Here is a 19,981-nt window from a genome sequence, read left to right on the forward strand (position 1 = left end):
TCTTTTGGGGGCATTGACCACTACCTGGTGACTGTTGCATGTGATTCCTTTCAGGGCTTCTGCAGAGTCTGTGAAATGGCGAGAAAAGGCTACTACTGTGACTGAACGTACCATAGCTGCTGCCATCAACTGGATTGAAAAACGGACTTTTGAGCCAGTGGGTATGGGTGAGGTTAGCTGCCTGGACGCTCTGCTTGATGCTGGGGAAGATGAAACGGTAAGTGTGTAGCCATGGCTGGCTCAGGTTACCAGGGTGGTTTCAGGCTTAATGTTACACACTCAGCTTCTCTACAATGCCTTCAACTGACCCGAGTAGCATCCCATAGAATCATTATCATTGCACTGAAGCTCCCCATAGCTCACAGTCCTGTTCACCCCTGAGTTAATACTCGGTTCAGGAGTATGTTTCAGATCCTAGATAAGGACCAAAATGAGAACTCTGATGTCAGCAGAGGTGGAGCAATCCAAGTAAGACCCACTACTTCCTCCCTAGCCAACACTTGTTGACTGAGGCTAGCCAGGCTTCCTCTGGGGCTAATTGGGGCCTGGGGTAGAACCTTACGTAGCCAATGCACTCTCTGAGCACCAGGGAAGGACAGGAGTGTGGCCATCACTGTGCATTTCTAGCTCTGTTCTTGCTCTCCTGCTGGCTTGGGGAGTCAATTCATAACTTATGGGGGAAAAGAGAGAGATTAGAAGATTCCTCAAGGATCTTGAGGATGAGCAGATAGGGTTTCCTAGGTACCCAGGTTCTGAATCTTTCCCAGTTCTCCCTAGAGGAATCTGCTGTGTGCTTTCCAAGACGAGTATATCCAAGCTGATGAGTCACCCTCATGAGTTCTAATACAGTGACAAGCATTTTGATAGGGACCTTTTGGAAATAAAGCTTTAGCTGGGAGAAGTGATTAAATGGTGGCATTTTATGTCTTTTTCAGCCACAGAATATGCATTTCTTTGAGTGACTATAATGATGTAGTGTTTTGGGTATGGGCAAGTTGGCAAGGCATTGCTCTGGGCAGGAGGGTTTCCTTGCTCAATGTCTGCTCCCCCCACTCCCCTCTGAGCCTGCTTTCCTTCGGGATGAGATACTTAATACTTGTTTCCACCTGCTCTGGATGACTGGGGATTCTATAGGTTTTAAGCTTTACCTGGCTACATTCATAATTCTTTTCTTAGACAAAAAAAGCTGGCATCTCAGAAGGATAACCCTCAGCAGCCACCAGCTTGTGTTTATCAGTACTTAGGGGGATGGTTTGAAATGGGAAGCAGCACATTGCTTTCTCTCACAACGCCAGATGAACAAATGTTTTCTATTAAGCAAGAACCAAGTAAAAGCCACTTTGTTTTTTGGCTCTTCAACTTTGTTTCAACATCTATAAAATTCCAAGTGTCTGGACATCTTAATAAGCATTGAAGAAATGGAGCATATCCCAGGCTTCAGAGGTGTGCACACGAGTGTGCACATGCGTGTGCTCTTTCTCTGTTAAGCCGGCTGTGTTGGTCACAGCTGACTCTGGTCACTTGCTATAACTGGAAAAACTTTTCAGTGACTGTTTCTTTCCTTTATTTCCCTCTGGTTTATGCCTCACTTTTCCTGTGGTCCATGCCTACCCTGGAAAATAGGAACAATTCCATGAGCTCCAGGGGCTCTTATAGAAGAGGGAGAAGCAAGAAAGAAGCCCAGAGGCATGACCATCAAATTCAATCTGAAAACTATGGAGAAGAGATTGGCAGAGAGCAAATTCAAAGCACATACACAGACCACAGTGTTCCTCCAACTACTCTTTCTGTGGGTGGTCCCAAGTTCTAGTAAATGCAGTTGGCTCATGTATAAAATATGTCATGCCCTGTTTTATGAAGAGTAAAAGACAGCATGCATATGTGTCTTGGGGGATGGGGCATAGGTTCCTCTAAGGGACTGCTCCTCTCCTCTGCACCTTTCACATCTACCCTGGTGAGTTTCAAATTCATTCTCATAGTCTGTTAGGAATAGAAAGCACTTAAGCTCAAGTAACTCTTGAAAAATAAGTGAACAGCTTGCTTTTGGCTAGTGTTTCCTTCTGTGAATGGACCCTGAGAAGGTCAAAAAGCAGGCATTATCTCATTTCCAAAAATTAATGCAGAACCCTAGTTTTTATGTTAGGCCTACATGAGGAGTATGCTACTGGCCTCCTTTACAGCTGGGTTTTGTAAACTTGAAGACAAGAAGAGATGACTGAGCACCCTGGCAAAGTGTGAGGCTCTCTTCAAATCATGCCCCCCCCCCCCACCTCAGTAACACTTGAAAAGCACTATTGAAGCATGACTTCCTATGGTGTCCTATGGAAGGGGCTGGCATCATGGAAAGGGCAGTCTGTAGTTGTTGAAGAAATGTTTGGCAGGTGAGGACTGGTGTCCTCGGAACCTGCTGTACTGGCCAAAACAGGGTTTCTGCTGTTTAGCACCCTCTGGTTCCAGAGCATACATGTACTTCAAGTTCACAGCCTCACTGGCCTTGATGAGGGAAGAGAGAGAGAGAGAGAGAGTATACCAGGAGGACCTAGGAGGGCTGCTGACATGCAATGCGAGGTGTCCTTATGATGAAGAGGGGTGTTTACCAGAGCCCTGGTTCCAGGTTCACTGGTTCTTGGTTGCTGCTTTCAGGCATCTGCTCTACAGAACACCTGCCTTTAAGTTTTTGTTCAAGGTTCTCTAAAGAAATAGAACTTGAGCCAGGCATGGTGGTACATGCCTTTAATCCCAGCACTCGGGAGGCAGAGATAGGAGGATCGCCAAGAGTTCAAGGCCACCCTGAGACTACAGAGTGACTTCCAGGTCAGCCTGAGCTAAAGTGGGACCCTACCTAGAAAAACAAAAATAAAACAAAACAAAACAACAAAAAAAAAAGAAACAGAACTGATGGGCTGAGTATATATTATACAAGGGGACTTACTAAATTGGATTGTGGGATGTGGGCTAGGTAGCCCAACAGTGGTGGTCTGCATGCTGGAGAGGCTGAAACCCCAATAGCTGCTTAGTCTCCAAAGCTGGATGCTTCCGTAGTCCTAATCTGACACCGAAGGCTTGGAGAATTCCTGGAGAATCTCTCTTTTTATTTTTTATTCATTTATTTGCATGGGAGAGAGAAAGAGAGAGAGAGAGAGAGAGAGAGAGAGAGAGAGAGAAGCCAGAGTCTCTAGCCTCTGCAAATGAACTGTAGATGCATGTGCCACTTTGTGCATCTGGCTTTATGTGGGTCCTGGGGAATCAAACCTGGGTCCCTAGCCTTTGCAGGCAAGCACCTTCACCACTGAGCCATCTCTCCACCCTGAATCTCTGGTTTTTAGTCCCCGTTGGAAGCTGATGAAGTTGGAGTCTCATGTCAGAGGAATTTAGCAGCAATAGCAGCAGTAACAACAATGGGACAGACACACTTAACAGAAAGACATCAAGATAGGCAGGCAAGCAGCATGGCATTTTCTTAGGACCTTTTCATAACTGAGCAGCCACCAGAAGTATCACCCACTCTGGGGGAGGGTCTTTCTTCACAGTTAATTCTTGCTGGACATATCCTCACAGACCCACCCAGAGGTGTGTCTCTTAGTTGATTCCAGATAAAATCAAGTTGGCAATCAAGATTAATTATCATGTACATATAGACACAAATGTGTCTAGACTTTTGAATTTTTAAATCATTTCCACTGGGAGACTATGTGGGTGAATTGGAGATGTAATCACATGAGTGTGAGGAGCCTGTGGTGCTGGACACTAAGCTGAAAGCCTGGCCCCATAGTCTAAGACCCTCACCTCCATTTGTTTTCTTGTGGCAATTTGGATAGTATCAGATTTTTGTGTCCCTGAAGACTACCAAGGGTTCTGTAAATGTTTGTTGGACAGTGAAGGAATGACAAGGAAATAAGGATGACATGCTTGAGTTTGGGGGTTAGGTCTAAGCTCAAGGGATTCCAATCCCCAAAGTGGCATAGAATTATTATTATTATTATTTGGTTTTTCGAGGTAGGGTCTTATCCTAGCTCCGACTGACCTGGAATTTACTCTGTAGCCTCAGGGTGGCCTCAAACTCACAGTGATCCTTCTACCTCTGCCTCCCAAGTACTGGGATTAAAGGCGTGCACCACCACACCTGGCTAGAATTATTTTCTTAATTGAAGGGAGGTGGAAGGTGCAGGACCAGGTAGGTGGATTTGCTAAGCCCTGTAGGATTCTAGTGGGGATGATGTGTGGAACATGGTTTCTGATACCAGAATGTCATTGAGAACCAAGGGTGTTAGAGGGATCTGAAAGGCCACTAGAATTGAGCTAGTATTGACCATGAAGAGTGTCTCTACCATGGAGGGAGTCAGAAAATCAAAATTGGTCCAACCAGGAAAGGGACAGGGAAAACCTACAAGTTAGATCCGAAGGCATAGAGTTGCAGAGAAAGAAGAAAAAGATGGGGCTGGTGAGGTAGCTCAAGCTTTGCAAGCACAAAAATGCTGAGTGTGGTACCAGTAATTCTGGTGCTGGAGAGGTGAGACAGGAGGATCCTTAGAGTTCACTGGCCACCCAGTCTAGCCAAATCAGTGAGCTTCAGGCCAATGAGAGACCATGTCTCAAAAAGAGGTGGGGAGCATTCCTGAGAAATGGCACCTAAGGTTGAACTCTGTCATCAACACACTTCACTTGCTCATGTACACTTACACATGTGCAAATGCACCTATGCACACCACAGAAACACTAAGAAAAAAAGAGTTTGCTAGCGCTTTTGCTGTTATCCAGGTTGTCTTTCATTTTTTATGCTCCTTGAAGCGTGGAGACCTTATGCCTGGGGCTTTCGGGTGAGGGAGAGCTTGGCACTGAGGGCAGTCACAGTAGAAGCTTCTTTCCTCTTCTGGTCTGTTCCTCCCAAAGCTGCTGCTGCTGCTGAGAAAGTGTCACGGCCTCCTTGGCTGGGCGGAATGCAGTCTTCCATGTGAAATTACAGAATAAATGGACCAGACAGAAATGGGACATTTTCAGTGGACACATAAAGGTCCCAGTCTATTTTATGTCACGGAAATTGCAAGAGCTTTTGGCACACTCAAAAGAGGTTAATTGCAGCCCATGTATTATTCTATCACACTCACGGCACATCAACATCTAGGGAAACGATGGGTAGGGAGGTAGCTCTTCCCAGTTTTCATGCCAAGCCTCATAACTGGCCCTTACGCTCCAGGAGCTCAAAGGTCCTGATGGAGATTCCTATAAGGGCAACTTCTTTAATCCATCTAGCCTTCAAGACCCAACTTTTGGTCAGCCATGTTAATACCAGTGTAGGAAGGAGTCTGAACCCCTTGGTGGTGGGGGAATCCAAGAAATAAAACCGGTCCCTGTCTTGGCCACCTTCTCTGTTTGTGACCTTACTTTCATAGTTCTGGGCCTCATCTCTAATAGGTGACCAGCCTTGCCACAGGCCAACATAGCATGGTATTTTAGATCATGGAGTCAGTCAGCCTGCGTTTACCAGTTCCATAGCCAAGTCAATTAACCTCCCTAAGCCTCAGTTTCCTTATCTATAAACTGGACATGATAACAAGAATTTGTGTTCCACAGGAAAATTCTGAGTAATATGTGAAATATTTCATTTTTACTCATTGTTGCAGTCAGGTCCTCATTGCTGATAGAAATCACCCAACCAAGAACAGCTTGTGGGAAAAAGAGGATTTATTTTGGTTTTTAGACTTGAGGGGAAGCTCCATGATGGCAGGGGAAAATGATGGCATGAGCAGAGGGTGCACATCACCCCTAGCCAAGATAAGGTAGACAATAGAAATAGGAGAGTGTGCCAAACACTGGCAGGGGAAACTGGCTATAACACCATAAGCCCACCCCCAACAATACACTGCCTCCAGCAGGTGTTAATTTCCAATTGTCATCAGCTGGGGACCCTAACATCCAGAACACCTAAGTTTATGGGGGACACCTGAATCAAACCACCACACTCATCATCTCAAATAGCCATTTTACCTTAGGCATTTTGTCCATTTGTGGGAGGAGAAAGAATAGGTGGGATCTTTACAATTCATTCTGTTTTATTATTTATTTATTTATTTGCAAGGGGAGAGAGGGAGAGAATGGGCACACCAGGACCTCTAGCCGCTGCAAAGGAATTCTAGATAACTGAGCCACTTTGTGTATCTGGCTTTATGTAGGTACTGGGGAATCAAACCCAGGCTGTTAGGCTCTGCAGGCAAGTACCTTAATTGCCAAGCCATCTCTCCAGCCCTCCTTCTTCTGTTTTACTAAATGTAATTATGTGAACAGAAAGGAGAGGCTGACTGGCTTTGCACAGGAGAATGGGGGTGAGGTAGTAGCCTCCATGTGAAGTATGATACAGGAATCCCATAACCTGGATAAGTGGACTGAAAACATTAAGAAACTAAGCAATGGGTCAGGGCACATGCCTTTAATCCCAGCACTAGGGAGGCAGAGGTAGGAGGATTGTCAAGAGTTCGAGACCACCCTAAGACTACATAGTGAATTCCAGGTCAGGGTGAGCTAGAATGAGACCCTGCTTCAGAAAACCAAAAAGAAAAAGAGAAAAAAGAAAGAAACTAAACTAATGAATAGTGAATAACTCCATAGTTACAGGGAAGGAAATCCTGACTCACTTCTGGTAACAGCAATTTTCAATTTGATGAAATCTCAAGGGAAAAACATTTCTGCAGAAGAATTTCAGATTCTTGGACCATTACCAGAACAGAGAAGCAAAATGCAGGGGTGTCTGGGGCTGCCGACGCCACTAGATGCTTGGTTCTCACCTCCCTGTTCACCTCACAGATCCTAGAAGGTAGTCGACATCTGGTCCCTGCCATGTGCATGTGTCATTTTAAGTGCTTATGACAGGATGTCCCCATGCTAAATCTGGGCACAGACACATCTGGAAAATTGTTATGAATTACCATGCAACAAAATATAAGCCTCTTTTGTACATGAGGAGCCTCCTCAGTGCATCTACAAATGCCACGTGTAGTGCCAGGAAAAGGAAGAAATGGAAGGCATCTGCTGGAAGAACAGTCACCCAGTAATCCAGAGAATGCTATTCCTTGTGCTTTTCTGGCTCCCTGGTGGCTGGCTGAAAGAGATGTAGAACATCCCTGTCTTCACTTTGTAGTGGTCGCTTCTTTTTAAAAAAAATTTGTCGTTTTTGCTAATTTATTTGAGAGTGACAGGGAGAGAAAGAATAAGAGAGAGAGAGAAAGAATAAGAGAGAGAGAGAGAGAGAGAGAGAGAGAACAGGCATGCCAGCCACCACAAACGAACTCCAGATGCCTGTGCCCCCTTGTGCATCTGGCTAACGTGGGTCCTGGGGAATCAAGCCTTGAACCGGGGTCCTTAGGCTTCACAGGCAAGCGCTTAACCGCTAAGCCATCTCTCCAGCCCAGTAGTGGTCGCTTCTTTCAGAAGTCAGAGATCTTTGTTAAAAGGCTAGAGAGAAAGAGGCATAAGAGGGGCTTTTCTGGGCATGCCAGAAGAGGTTTCTGTGGATGGAATCTGGCCTCAGCTCCCACTGTCGACATCTCCTAACTCTTAGCCTGGGCAGTTGGCCACCTCTGTCCCCTTGGACAATTAATCTATCCTGTCTGCTATAGACATAGCCTCCTACCAGCTAAGCAACCAAACCTGAGCCCATCTTCTCTCTGCCAGGTTTAAAGTTAAGGGAAAGACATTAGTTGACTAGTTTCAGCTAGTGAGAGGTTGGGCTTAAAGCAGATAGGATGTTATGGATCCTAAGAGAGTGATGAAACCTATCTATTCCTTACAGTGCCTTATGTATCTATCGTCTAAATAGTGCCTTTGGTGGGGCTTTTTAGTTATATGTGGAAATAATCAATATACTTTAGGGCTGGAGGGATGGCTTAGCAGTTAAGGTGTTTGCCTACAAAGCCAAAGGACCCTGGTTCAATTCCCCAGGACCCATGTTAGCCAGATGCACAAGGGGCTCACACATCTGGAGTTCGTTTACAGTGGCTGGAGGCCCCGGCATGCCTGTTCTCTCTCTCTCTTCCTTTCTTTCTTTCTCCCTCTCTCTCCCTCTTTCTCTGTCAAATAAGTAAATAGATAAAATATTTTAATACATATATTTTAAGGGACAGGTTGAGATGATATATATTCCTGGCTTACTTTGGGTTTGCACTTTTGGATTATTTATGTAAATATATACATTATATATTAGTGTAAACAACCTTAAAACTTAGTCATGGGCTGGAGAAAAAGCTTATCAGTTAAGATGATTGCCCGTGAAGCCTAAGGACCTAGGTTCGATTCCCCAGTACTTATGTTAGCCAGATCCTATCTGCATGCATCTGGAGTTTGTTTTTGGTGGCTGGAGGCCTTGACCATTCTTTCTATCTCCCTCTCTCTCAAATAAATAAATAAATAAATAAACTTACTCATGAAGAAAAAACATTCTCTCTCTCTTTTTTAGACAAGTGAACAAGGTGAGACTAGGTTACTTATCTGAGGTCCCAGAACGTATTAGTAGCAAGAGAAGCAAAATCCAGGAGAAGAGCGAGAATGGTGCATTTGAATTTGGGAGAGGACACTTAACACAGGAGTTCCCTTTCATGGGCTTTACATCTCTCTAAGCTAAACAGGGAGTACTTTTGGGGGGAATGTTTCCTACATAGGTGAAGGATATGTATGTCCCAGAATCCTCAGTTTAAGATGGGTATGCCATTATGTTAAATGAAGCAAATCAGTTTCAAAAAGACAAGTATTGTATATTTTTCCCATATATGGGATTTGGATGCAGAAGAGACAGGAAAGTAAAAGAAGCTCATTGAGTACTTTTCTCATTGCTGTGACAAATCACTCAACCAAAACAACTTAAGGGTTTACTTTGGTTCAGGGCTTAAGAAGGGAGACAGCCCATTGTGGAGGAAAAGACATGACAGTGGTATGTAAGATAGTCAATCACATTGTCATTCATTTGAAATTAGGAAGCAGAGAATACACAAGAAGTCTGCTTGGATATAAAACCCAAGACCTGGGCAAGGGATGTAGCTCAGTTGGTAGAGTGTTTGCCTCATATGCAGATTTGATCATCAGAATTACATAAACCATGTGTGGTGATGCATGTCTGCAATCCCAGGACTCAGGAGGTGGAGGCAATAGCAAGTTTGAGACCAACATGGAATATGAGACCCTGTTTCAGAAAAAAACAAAACCAACCCACCAAACATGGCATGCCCCTAGTGGTATACTTTGTCTGTGGAGACTGCCTCCTAACAGGTTCCACAACCTTCCCAGAAAGCACCACCTGCTGGGACCAAATGTTCAAACACATGAGCCTATGGGGGCATTTCACATCCAACCCTCAACAAAGGGGAAGGGGCAAGGGAACAGGAGGAGGGAGATAAGAAAGGATAGTAGCAGGGATAAATGTGAACAAAGGACCTCTTATGCATATCTGCAAAGGTCATAAGAAAATACATTACTCTGTACAATTAGAATGCACTAAAATAAAAAGGCCTGTGTGCTGGGGTACTCTTGGTATGGGTCGCTCATTCTCCCATTCTGCTCTGGTGTGGCAGGGTGGAGCAGGGCCAAGTGGGCAGACCTGGCTCCTGACCAACTCCATGAAGTCAGGAGTCAGGACAGCCTCACCTCTCTGGGGGTGTGTTTCCATGGTGAGCCAAGAGCAGAGAACGAAGCAGCTGGGACTGCACCCTGCTTCCTACATCCTGCCTCAGACCCATGATGGATGTGTCTGCATTGTAGAATGCTGTCACCACCTTGGAAAGTGGCTAAGAAGCTTCCTGCCAGTGGTTTCTATATGCCAAAACTGTTTGTTTCTTGACTTGATAATAACCACTCCTAGCCATCTATGGACTGTGGGCCTAGAGGAAGCTGTTCTCCACATCGGCCAACAGTGTTCTTCTTGTGCAGTACCCAAGACTGTAGCCACTGTCAAAAAGACCTTGAATATCTCACTTGCTGGCTTTGCCTCCCAATGTCATCACAGAACACTGAGCAGGGTTGCTATTCTTTTTGACCATGTTTTTTTAAAAGTAACAGTTTTTTAAAAGTATTTATTTATTTGAGAGAGAGAGAGAGAGAGAAAGAGAGAGAGGGAGAGAGAGGGGCAGATATAGAGAGAAAATAGGCATACTGGGTCCTGTAGACACTGCAAACAAAGTCCAGATGCATGTACCACCATGTGCCTCTGGCTTTCATGGGTACTGGGCAATCAAACCTGAGTTCTTATGCTTCACAGGCAAGTGTCTTAATGGCTGAGCCATCTCCCCAGCCCTAAAGTAACAGTTTTGCAGGAACTGGACTGCTGTTGAGTCCAGTGCAGGCCTGAGGCATGTCAAAGGGGTAAGCAGCTGGTGCCTCTGTCTTGCAGATTGAGTCCATTTACTACTTTGTGGTGGGGGACATTTCCAAGGAATCGAAGAAACTTCTCCTTCAGGGGGCTTTGGTGAGTCCATATCCAATCTGCACAGTGTCCTTCAACGCCAGAGGAGAAGACATGATAGATTTCCTAAAAGATCTGAGTGCCAAGACCCATGGCAGGTAGGCAGAAAATGTGCCCTGTGCTCATGTGGGTCAGCAAGTGGATGGCCCTTCCGTGACAGCAATATGAGTCTTGGATCAGTGTGGATTGTTGGTTCTTTTCCTCTTTCCAGTATCATCTCTGTTTTCTATGTATCTTTCCTTATTATATAGTGACTACTCACATGTTAATCATGACTTTTTGTTTCCTATAATTCTTTTGCTTTGCCATCTTGGAGCTTGGAGAGACAGCCATCTTAGTCACCTATCCTAGAGATAGTGAAGGGATGGTCTGGCAGTACCTTTCCCATGCAAACTGAGTGGTGCATCACCCATCTTCCCAAGTCTGGTTCTCCCACACAGGACCATTATCAACAGAGGGCCAGGCATCAGACAACTGAAAATAACCCCTCCACCCTAGAGCCCACGGGAATCATTCAAATAAGCTGATTTACTCTTTTTGTTTCCTAATTTTTTTCTTTCTTTTTTTAATGTGTATGTGTGTGTGTGTGTGTGCAGGTGAATATCTGCACGTGTAGTCCAGAGATCTCAGCATTGGATGTTGTTCCCAGGAACATCAGCCATCTCCTTTCAGATAGGATCTCTCATTGGCCTGGAGCTCACCAGTTGGGCCAGACTAGCTGACCAGCAAGCTGCCAGCTATCTTGTTTCTGCCTCACCAGTTCTGGGGTTACAAGTGTGTACCATACCCAACATTTTTACATGGTCTCTGGGGATCAAACTCAGGTTCTCATGCTTGCATAATAAGCACTTTACCAATGGAGCTATTTACCCAGAAAGAAAAGATAATAGAGAGAATAAAACCATTTTCCTTGAGACCAGATCATGACTGCCTGCAGGGTTGTGAGTGACACGGAGGTTGGGCATTCCCTCTTGCCATAAACCAGACAGGAACTGGAAATATGCATGTCAACTACGTTTGCCTAATAGGGGGCTGGTGGAAGTACAGATTCCATGCCCACGGCTCCAGGGCTTCTGAGTCTCAGTGCTGAAGAGGCGTGGGTGTCTTCATTTGTGACAAGCTCTGTGGCGGTCCTGAGGCTAACCCTGCTGGAGGTTCTTCAAGCACTTTGAAGCTAGGTAACGCCGGGCTCTTGGCTTCCCTCAGATACAGAAGGGAGCTTCCTGCCCACCTTCTCTAGGGTAGAGAGAAAGACCACTGGCAGGACCACCCCCCTTGCTTGTCCTTAGCATCCTTCATCTGGGTCAGTGTCTCTGTGTGGGCTAGACCCCAGGGAGTAACTTACCCCCAGAGAGTCCTGGTTCAGACACTGAGTTTTAAGTTGTCCATCACAGGGTGCCTTCCTGTGCATGCTTTGGGTCCTCACAGGTAAGCCTAAGCTTAAGCCGTGTCTGAGGTGTTTCCACCTGCTATGCTCCCTGTGGGCACACAGAATGGCTCCTGTGTGGTCTTTCTGGCCTGGGCTCAGCTGGAGGGCGTTCATGTCCAACTGGCAGTAGCAAGCCTGCAGTGTCTTAGCTTGCGAAAGGCTGCTTTGGACTCAGGCACTCCAAATGGACTGTGATCCCCTCCCCCCATGGAGGAGTGCCACCAGTGTGGGCTCTGTGTTATATCCTAAGGATTCTCTAAAAAGCTTATCTTCATGTTCACTTCTGCACAAGTGAGGTTGTATCAGCCCCAGAAAACTTCTATCCTGTTCTCTTTTCTAATCTCAAGACTGGATCAGAGTGGAAAATTCTAGGAACTCAAGCCCTTGGCACTCAGGATATAAGGCTTGATAGGACAGTCTTCACCCACTTCCCTGCCTTGCCCTGCCAAGAGGTCACTAGGGGAAGGAAGCTGGCTAGTTCTGCCCCAGGAGAAGCTCCTACAGGAGGCAGGCACACTGGCTTCAGGGGTGACCAGTAGTGTGACAGTGCTTGCTCATTGCCATCAAGTCACTGTATAGTCACACCTGACAGAAAATGATCAAGGTCCGCCGTGGACCAAGAGGTCCTTTTGGAGCTGGAGAGATGGCTTAGCGGTTAAGCGCTTGCCTGTGAAGCCTAAGGATCCCGGTTCGAGGTTCGATTCCCCAGGACCCACGTTAGCCAGATGCACAAGGGGGCGCATGCGTCTGGAGTTCGTTTGCAGTGGCTGGAGGCCCTGGTGCGCCCATTCTCTCTCTCTTCTCTCCCTATCTGCCTCTTTCTCTCTCTGTCACTATCAAATAAATAAAAATAAAACAAACAAAAAAAATTTAAAAAAAAGAGGTCCTTTTGTTCGTCTACCTGTCCACTTCAAGCTATGCTGCAGGAACTTCTGAGTTGAATCAGTGGTGACAACTGGGGTGGAACCCTTGGAAGCACCTGAGAGCTCCTCTGCCAATCGGAAACTAATGTCCTGTCACTGACTGGGACACAGTTAAGGGGCTTCAGAGTGCAATACAGGGCCTGAGCATGTAGCTCAGTAGACAGACCTGAACAGTGGACGTGAGGGCCCAAGTTTGATCTCCAGCACTGTACTGAAGAAAAAGTGTGATTTAGCCACTACCATATGCCACACCAACACTTGTCAAGCTTTAATGTGCACATGGATCCTCTGGGATTTCATTAAACTCATATTCTGATTCAGCAGGTCCAGGCAGGGGCCTGGGAACCTGAATCTCTAACCAGCTCCCAAGGGAATGCTGCTGCTGCTGTTCCTTGGACCACACTTTGAGTAGGCAGGCCCTAAAAACTTGCCCACACAGGAATTCTTTTCACTGGCGCTTAAGCTTAAATCCTGGGGAAGTGTGTGTTTGCTGAGTTACAGATGACTGGGGCCACTCAGCAATAGGTGAATTAGTCAATGCTGCCTGTATCACCAGCTTTCAACACTGAGCCATCAATGCTGACGGCTGCTAGTGGGGTCCCTCGTTAGAGGCCTGGATTGTCAAAAGTGCATTGACATGATGGAGCCTTGGGAACAAAAGAATAAATGCAGTATCATTTTCCCAGGATCAAGAAATTCCATTTGGTTGAGCTACTTGCATTAATGAAAAGATGCATGATCATTTGAAATAAATCATTCTTAATTCTATATTCTTCTACCCCTGTCTTTTGCTTGTGGGAATTGACAAGACAAGCTACAGGGAAGGCAGTGTATGTAGAAAAGAAAACTTGGCATTGAGCGTGATGCTATGTACTTAAAGACTCAGCTACTCGGGGAAGGTGAGGCAGGCAGGCTGCTTGAGCCCAAGAGTTCAGGGTAAGAAGGGCAACATAGTGAAATATAAAACAAACAAAATCAAGATCTTTGGGCACCATGAATAGCAAATTCACAGTTCTGAGAGGCCTAATGTTGAACATGTTTCATATTTCAGATTCCACGCATTTGCAGAGAGAACAGAGTGTCTAGAATTTTCTGCGTTTTCTACAAAGGATGATGACAGTGCAACTACTTTGAATTCAAGGAAACTGAAAGGGAAACTCCCTCCAGGTACCAAAAATCCAAAAGGAGCAGTGTAGTTTATTTCCTTAATAATTTTTGGTGATCTGAAATGCAGTTTGGAAATACAGTGCTAGATTGGACCATCCATATCTTTTGCATTATTTATGTGGTGCAAGGGTGGACCCAATGGATGTTAAAGCTGCATTTGTCTGCCTAGCAACCAGCTATAAATTTATCACTCAGGGAAATAGCCTAAGTGATGTATGTTTACTAACTTGGGAACCTTCTGGAGAAGCAGCCCCAGGCATGTCAATGCCAGAGTTAGGTCTAGGCCAGGCAGAGCTGTCCTACTGCCTAGTTTAGCTGGGAGGTTGTAAGTAAGGTACCAATTGTTCTTGGGAGAAATCTTCCTGTCCTTCCTGTAATGGAAGCAGCACTTTTGGGGTGGACCTGTCTCTTCTGAGGTCCGAGGATCTTCTTTTTTTTTTTTTTTTTTTTGGTTTTTCAAGGTAGGGTCTCTCTCTAGCTTAGGCTGACCTGGAATTCACTATGTAGTCTCAGGGTGCCCTAGAACTCATGCCCTAGATCCTCCTACCTCTGCCTCCTGAGTGCTGGGATTAAAGGTGTGTGCCACCACGCCCAGCTAAGGTCCAAGAATCTTTATAGAGACTGAATGAATGTCCCTTTTCATTCAGGGAATGTGATCTAAAGAATCAGGACACAAAATCAGGAGAAATGGGGCTGTGATTCAGAAAGACAGAAGTGGACAGTTTTTAAGAACGACAGGAGATGGGGATTTCTTTAGAGCTAATGAAGTTACATTATTATTCAGTGCTAAAGACACTGGATGGATGCCACCGAGAAAAGCAGACAAGGGGCTCCTGTCCAATCATGAGACAGCATGGCACAGCAACTAGTTAGAAGTCCATCCCCAGCTCTATCCTCCTACTCAGCTTTAGTTATCTGATGGGCTTATAACATCAGCATCCACATAAGACAAGGACCACTCTCAGGCAAGGGGAGAAGCTATAGCATATAGCTGCTCCAAAGTTTCCTTGGTCTACCTAACAAAGCGAAGGTTCTCAGGAGCAGGACAGTGGGAGGCTGTTGTGTCACCAGCGAGGTCAGCAGATGGAGATGATGGCAAACAATATGGCCAGAAAGCCTGTTCCTCACACTCATTTTTCAGCTTCAAATTCGTTCTGCCGGAGAGCATAGTTCTCAAACAGGCTTACAACTTCAATATGAGGCAAGCAGAGGTGGGTAGAGGTTCAGGGGACACTGTGCTAGGTCATTAACAATGATATGGACGTCTTCATAGAATTTGAGACAATGTCAAATGATAAGCAAAATTGATGCTTAGCTAAGAAAAAATAATCAATTCAGATTGCTTACCTATTGGAAGTAATTGACAAGAGTAAGCCTTGGGCAATGGTTCCATCAGGGTAGAGAATACGAGCCGTCACCAGCTCCCCCAGACTTGCCAGTTGTAGATGGGGTTTGATTTGGGTGTCTTAGCCTGGCAATAGGGACCTCCCTGGCCAACAACTCACTGGAAGGTAGTCCATCCCTGGCACTGAACATTTTCTAGTAACAATCTATGGCTTCTGGATATGCCATTGTTCAAAAAAGTAGGTTTTTATATATCTTATTTAGCTTGAATTTTGATTGACTCCCCTCCACCCTTCTTTTACACAATCTCTTCCCCTTGTCTCACTTAGGCTTTTCCCCTCCCTGTAACCCGTTCTTCTACTTATATATATACAATATCATCCCCTTAAGTCCTTCCCTCTCCTCCCTCCCTTATAACATTTTTCTACCTTACTGGCCTCTGCTACCGATTTTTGGTTCTAGCTCACACACAAGTCTATGTGTGTATGTAGCTAGTATCCACATATGAGAGAGAACATGCAATGTTTCACTTTCTGGGCCTGGGTTACCTCACTTAGTATAATCCTTTCCAGATGCATCCATTTCCCTGAAAATTTCATAATTTCATTTTTCTTTAGCGCTGCATAGAACTCCATTATGTAAATGTACCACATCTTTATTATCTATTCACCTGTGGAGGGACATCTAGGCTGGTTTCATTTCCTAGCTATTGTGAATAGAGCAGCAATAAACATGGTTGTATAAGTATCTCTAAGGTAGTGAGAAGACTTAATAGGATATATGCCTAGGAGTGTTATAACAATCATATGGTAAACCTATTTTTATCTGTCTCAAAAACATCCACACTGATTTTCACAATGGCTGTACCGGATTACATTCCCAGCAACAGTGTAGAAGGTTTCCCCTTTTTCCACACCATCACCAACATTTATTGTCATTTGTTTTCTTGATGGTAGACATTCTGACAGGAGTGATATAGAATCTCATGGTAGTTTTAATTTGCATTTCCCTGATGGTTAAGGACGTAGAACACATTTTTTTAGATGTTTATATGCCATCTGTATTTCTTCTGCTGAACACTCTCTATTTTATTCCATAGCCCATTTTTTTGGTTTATTTTTATTTATTTATTTGAGAGTAACAGACAGAGAGAAAGAGAGAGAGAGAGAGAGAGAGAGAGAGAGAGAGACAGAGACAGAGACAGAGACAGAGACAGAGAGAATGGGCACACCAGGGCCTCCAGCCACTGCAAATGAACTCCAGATGCATACGCCCCCTTGTGCATCTGTCTAATGCAGGTCCTGGGGAATCAAACCTTGAACCAGGGTCCTTAGCCTTCACAAGTAAGTGCTTAACCACTACGCCATCTCTCCAGCCCTAAAGCCCATTTTTTAATTGGGTGGTTTGATTTCTTAATGTTCTGTTTTTTGAGTTCTTTGTATATTCTGGATATTAATCCTCTATCAGATGTATAGCTGGCAAAGATTTTCTCCCATTCTGTAGGCTGTCTCTGCTCTACTCACAGTGTCCTTTACTGTACAAAAGCTTTGTAATTTCATGAGATCCCAGTGGTTGATTAGTGGTTTTATTTCCTGAGCAATTGGGGTTATATTCAAAAAGTCATTGCCTATGCCAATATGTTGAAGGATTTCCTCTACTCTTTCCTGTAACAGCTTCAGAGTTTCAGGTCTGATATTAAGGTCCCTGATCCACTTGGACTTGATTCTTGTGCATGGAAACAGGCAAGAATCTATCTTTATCCTTCTACATATAGATATCCAGTTTTCCCAGCACCACTTGTTAAAGAGGCTATCTTTTCTCCAATGAATATTTTTGGCAATTTTTGTTAAAAATCAGATGGCTAGCCGGGCATGGTGGCGCATGCCTTTAATCCCAGCACTCAGGAGGCAGAGGTAGGAGGATTGCCATGAGTTCAAGGCCACCCTGAGATGACAGAGTTAATTCTAGGTCAGCCTGGACCAGAGTGAGAAAAACCAAAAGCCAAAACCAAAAACAAACAAACAAAAAAAAATCAGATGGCTGTAGCTTCCTGGATTAACATCTGGGTCCTTTATTCTGTTCCATTACTCTACATGTCTGTCTTTGTGCCAATACCATGCTGCTTTTGTTACTATGGCTTTGTAATATACCTTTAAATTGGGTATGGTGATACCACCAGCCTTATTTTTGGTGCTCAAAATTGCTTTAGCTATTTGAGGGTTTTTGTGCTTCCAAATTAATTTTAGAATTTTTTCTATTTCTGTGAAGAATTCCATTGGAATTAAAAAATGGGGATTGAATTAAATGTGTAGATTGCTTTTGATAAGACTGACATTTTCACAATATTGAATCTTCCAATCCAAGAACATGGGATGTCTTTCCATTTTCTTGTTTGTGTCTCCTACAATTTCTCGCTTGAGTGTTTTAAAATTGTCATTGTAGAGATCCTTCGCTTTGTTGGTTAAGTTAATTCCAAGGTACTTTATTTACTTATTTTTTTGAGATAATTGTGAATGGGAGAGATTCCTTGATTTCATCCTCCACATGTTTGTTGTTAGTATGTAGGAAAGCTACTGATTTCTGTGTGTTTACTTTGTATTTGTATTTATATTTGTGTATTTTTTGTATTTTTTTTAATTTTGTACATTGCTAAAAGTGTTTATCAGCACTAACAGGTTGCTGGTAGAGTCTTTAGGGTCTCTTATGTATAGAATCATATCTGCAAATAATAATAATTTCATGTCTTCCTTTCCAATTTTTATCCCTTTCATGAGAGTCTCTTGCCTTATTGCTTTAGCTAAGACTTCCAGTATTATATTAAGTAAAAGTGGGGACAGTAGCCACCTTTGTCTTGTTCCTGAATTTAGTGGAAAAGCTACCAGTTTTTCCCCATTTGGCATTATGTTGGCTGTAGGTTTGTCATAAGTAGCTTTTATTATGTTGAGATATGTTCCTGCTATTCCCAGTTTCTGTAATACTTTTACCATCAAGGGATGTTGGATTTTGTTGAAAGCCTTTTTTTTGCCTCTATTAAGATGATCATGTGATTTTTGTCCTTCAGACCATTTATGTGTTGTATTACATTTATCAGTTTATTCACACAGTCCTGCCTGTATCCCTTTCAGTAGCTCCTTAGTTGATCTCAGCTGCCTTTCCTTCAGATTTCCTGACTTTGCAAGGAGGCTGATGTGGTTGGAAAATCTCCTTGGTTGGTCTCTGCTGCTGCTACCACTTGGTGTGCTTGGCAGGGTGGTGCCCGACAGGTGCACAGATCTTGCAGCCACAAGCACCTCAGTGTGATTCTGGCCATTTTCCTCCTTTCTGGTGGATCTTGGTCTCTCCTGCTTCTCTGCCTTGTCTGAGAATAACCTATACTCCTTTACTTTTCAGAAGAAGAGTATATTTTGCTGTGGTTTTACTTAAATCCCTCCCTAGGCTGGTTTGGTGTGGCTCCTATGCCACCATTTCTCCTGGAAGTCTGTATTATTGTTTGTCCTTTATTTTCTCTCATATTAATAAGGGATTTGCTGATTTATTGTGGTGGACATTTTGATGGTTTATATTGACTGTCAATGTAACAGGTAATTCCCTCCCTCACCCCACTTTCCCCTTTGAAACTCTATTCTCCATCATAGCCCCTTCCCCTCTTAATTAGTCTCTCTTTTATATTGATGTCATCATTTTTTTCCTCCTCTTGTGATGGTCTTAGGTCATGGATATCCAGGCCATTTTGTGTCTGGAGGAGCACGTTGTAAGGAGTCCTACCCTTCCATTGGCTCTTAGATTCTTTCCACCACCTCTTCCCACAATGGGCCCTGAGCCTTGGAAGGTGTGATAGAGATATTTCAGTGCTGAGCATTCCTCTGTATGACCTTATTTCTTATAACAGGTTTCATAAGTTGTATTAATATCTGCAACTAAATGAATTATGTGTGAATTATTACCAACTTTTAGGCCTTATAATTTGGATGATTCTTTTTCTTTATTCTTTTTTGGTGTATATAGGATTTAGGGTGTATGTGCTGTGTGCACATGTGTGGTCAGAAGTGGTGTGCATGTGTGGGAGGACAGAGGAGGATGTTGGGTGTCTTCCTTTACTGTTCTTACATCTTATTTCCTTGAGACAGGGTCTCTCACTGAACCTGGAGCTTGTGCCATCCTGTTAAGCATCAGGATCCTTTTTATGTGTGCCTCCCTCATTGCTGGGGTTATAGGCATGTGTGGTCATATCCACCCTCTTATAGGTTTTAGGGCTTGAACTCAGGTCTCCATGCTTGCACAGCAAGAATTCCTATCTACTGAGCCATCTCCCCAGTGCCTGAGGTAATTGTTTGTATCAACCTTTCTCCCCTTAGCAAATAAAAAGCAATTTTGCTTTGTTTCTTGCTTTATTGCAAAGACAAGAGAATATATATCATACAAAAATAATTAGTGATAAACAAAAGGCCAGGTGTGGTGGCACACACCTTTAATCCCAGCAATTGGGAGGAAGAGGTAGGAGGATAGTCGTGAGTTCGAGACCACCTTGAATCTACATAGTGAATTCCAGGTCAGCCTGAGTGAGATCCTACCTCGAAAAAAAAAAAAAATTAATGCTTTACTTGCTTTGGATTGTGTGGTCCTTTGCATGTAAAATGTCTTCCATGTACTCACGTGTTTGAATATTTAATCCTCAGT

At 44.1% G+C, this 19,981-nt stretch overlaps 1 protein-coding gene across 1 annotated transcript in view; it reads left to right on the forward strand.

Moving 5' to 3' along the window:
* Vwa3b (von Willebrand factor A domain containing 3B) overlaps window positions 1–19,981 on the forward strand; it is a 202,780-nt gene that overhangs the window by 14,841 nt on the left and 167,958 nt on the right. Inside the window, exons 5-7 of the mRNA XM_004669758.2 lie at window positions 55–217; window positions 10,370–10,539; window positions 13,845–13,960. Coding sequence (XP_004669815.2) covers window positions 55–217; window positions 10,370–10,539; window positions 13,845–13,960 — 449 coding nt within the window. The remainder of the gene's footprint in view (window positions 1–54; window positions 218–10,369; window positions 10,540–13,844; window positions 13,961–19,981) is intronic.

This window comes from Jaculus jaculus, chromosome 4, assembly GCF_020740685.1.
Source record: "Jaculus jaculus isolate mJacJac1 chromosome 4, mJacJac1.mat.Y.cur, whole genome shotgun sequence".
Taxonomy (NCBI): Eukaryota; Metazoa; Chordata; class Mammalia; order Rodentia; family Dipodidae; genus Jaculus; species Jaculus jaculus.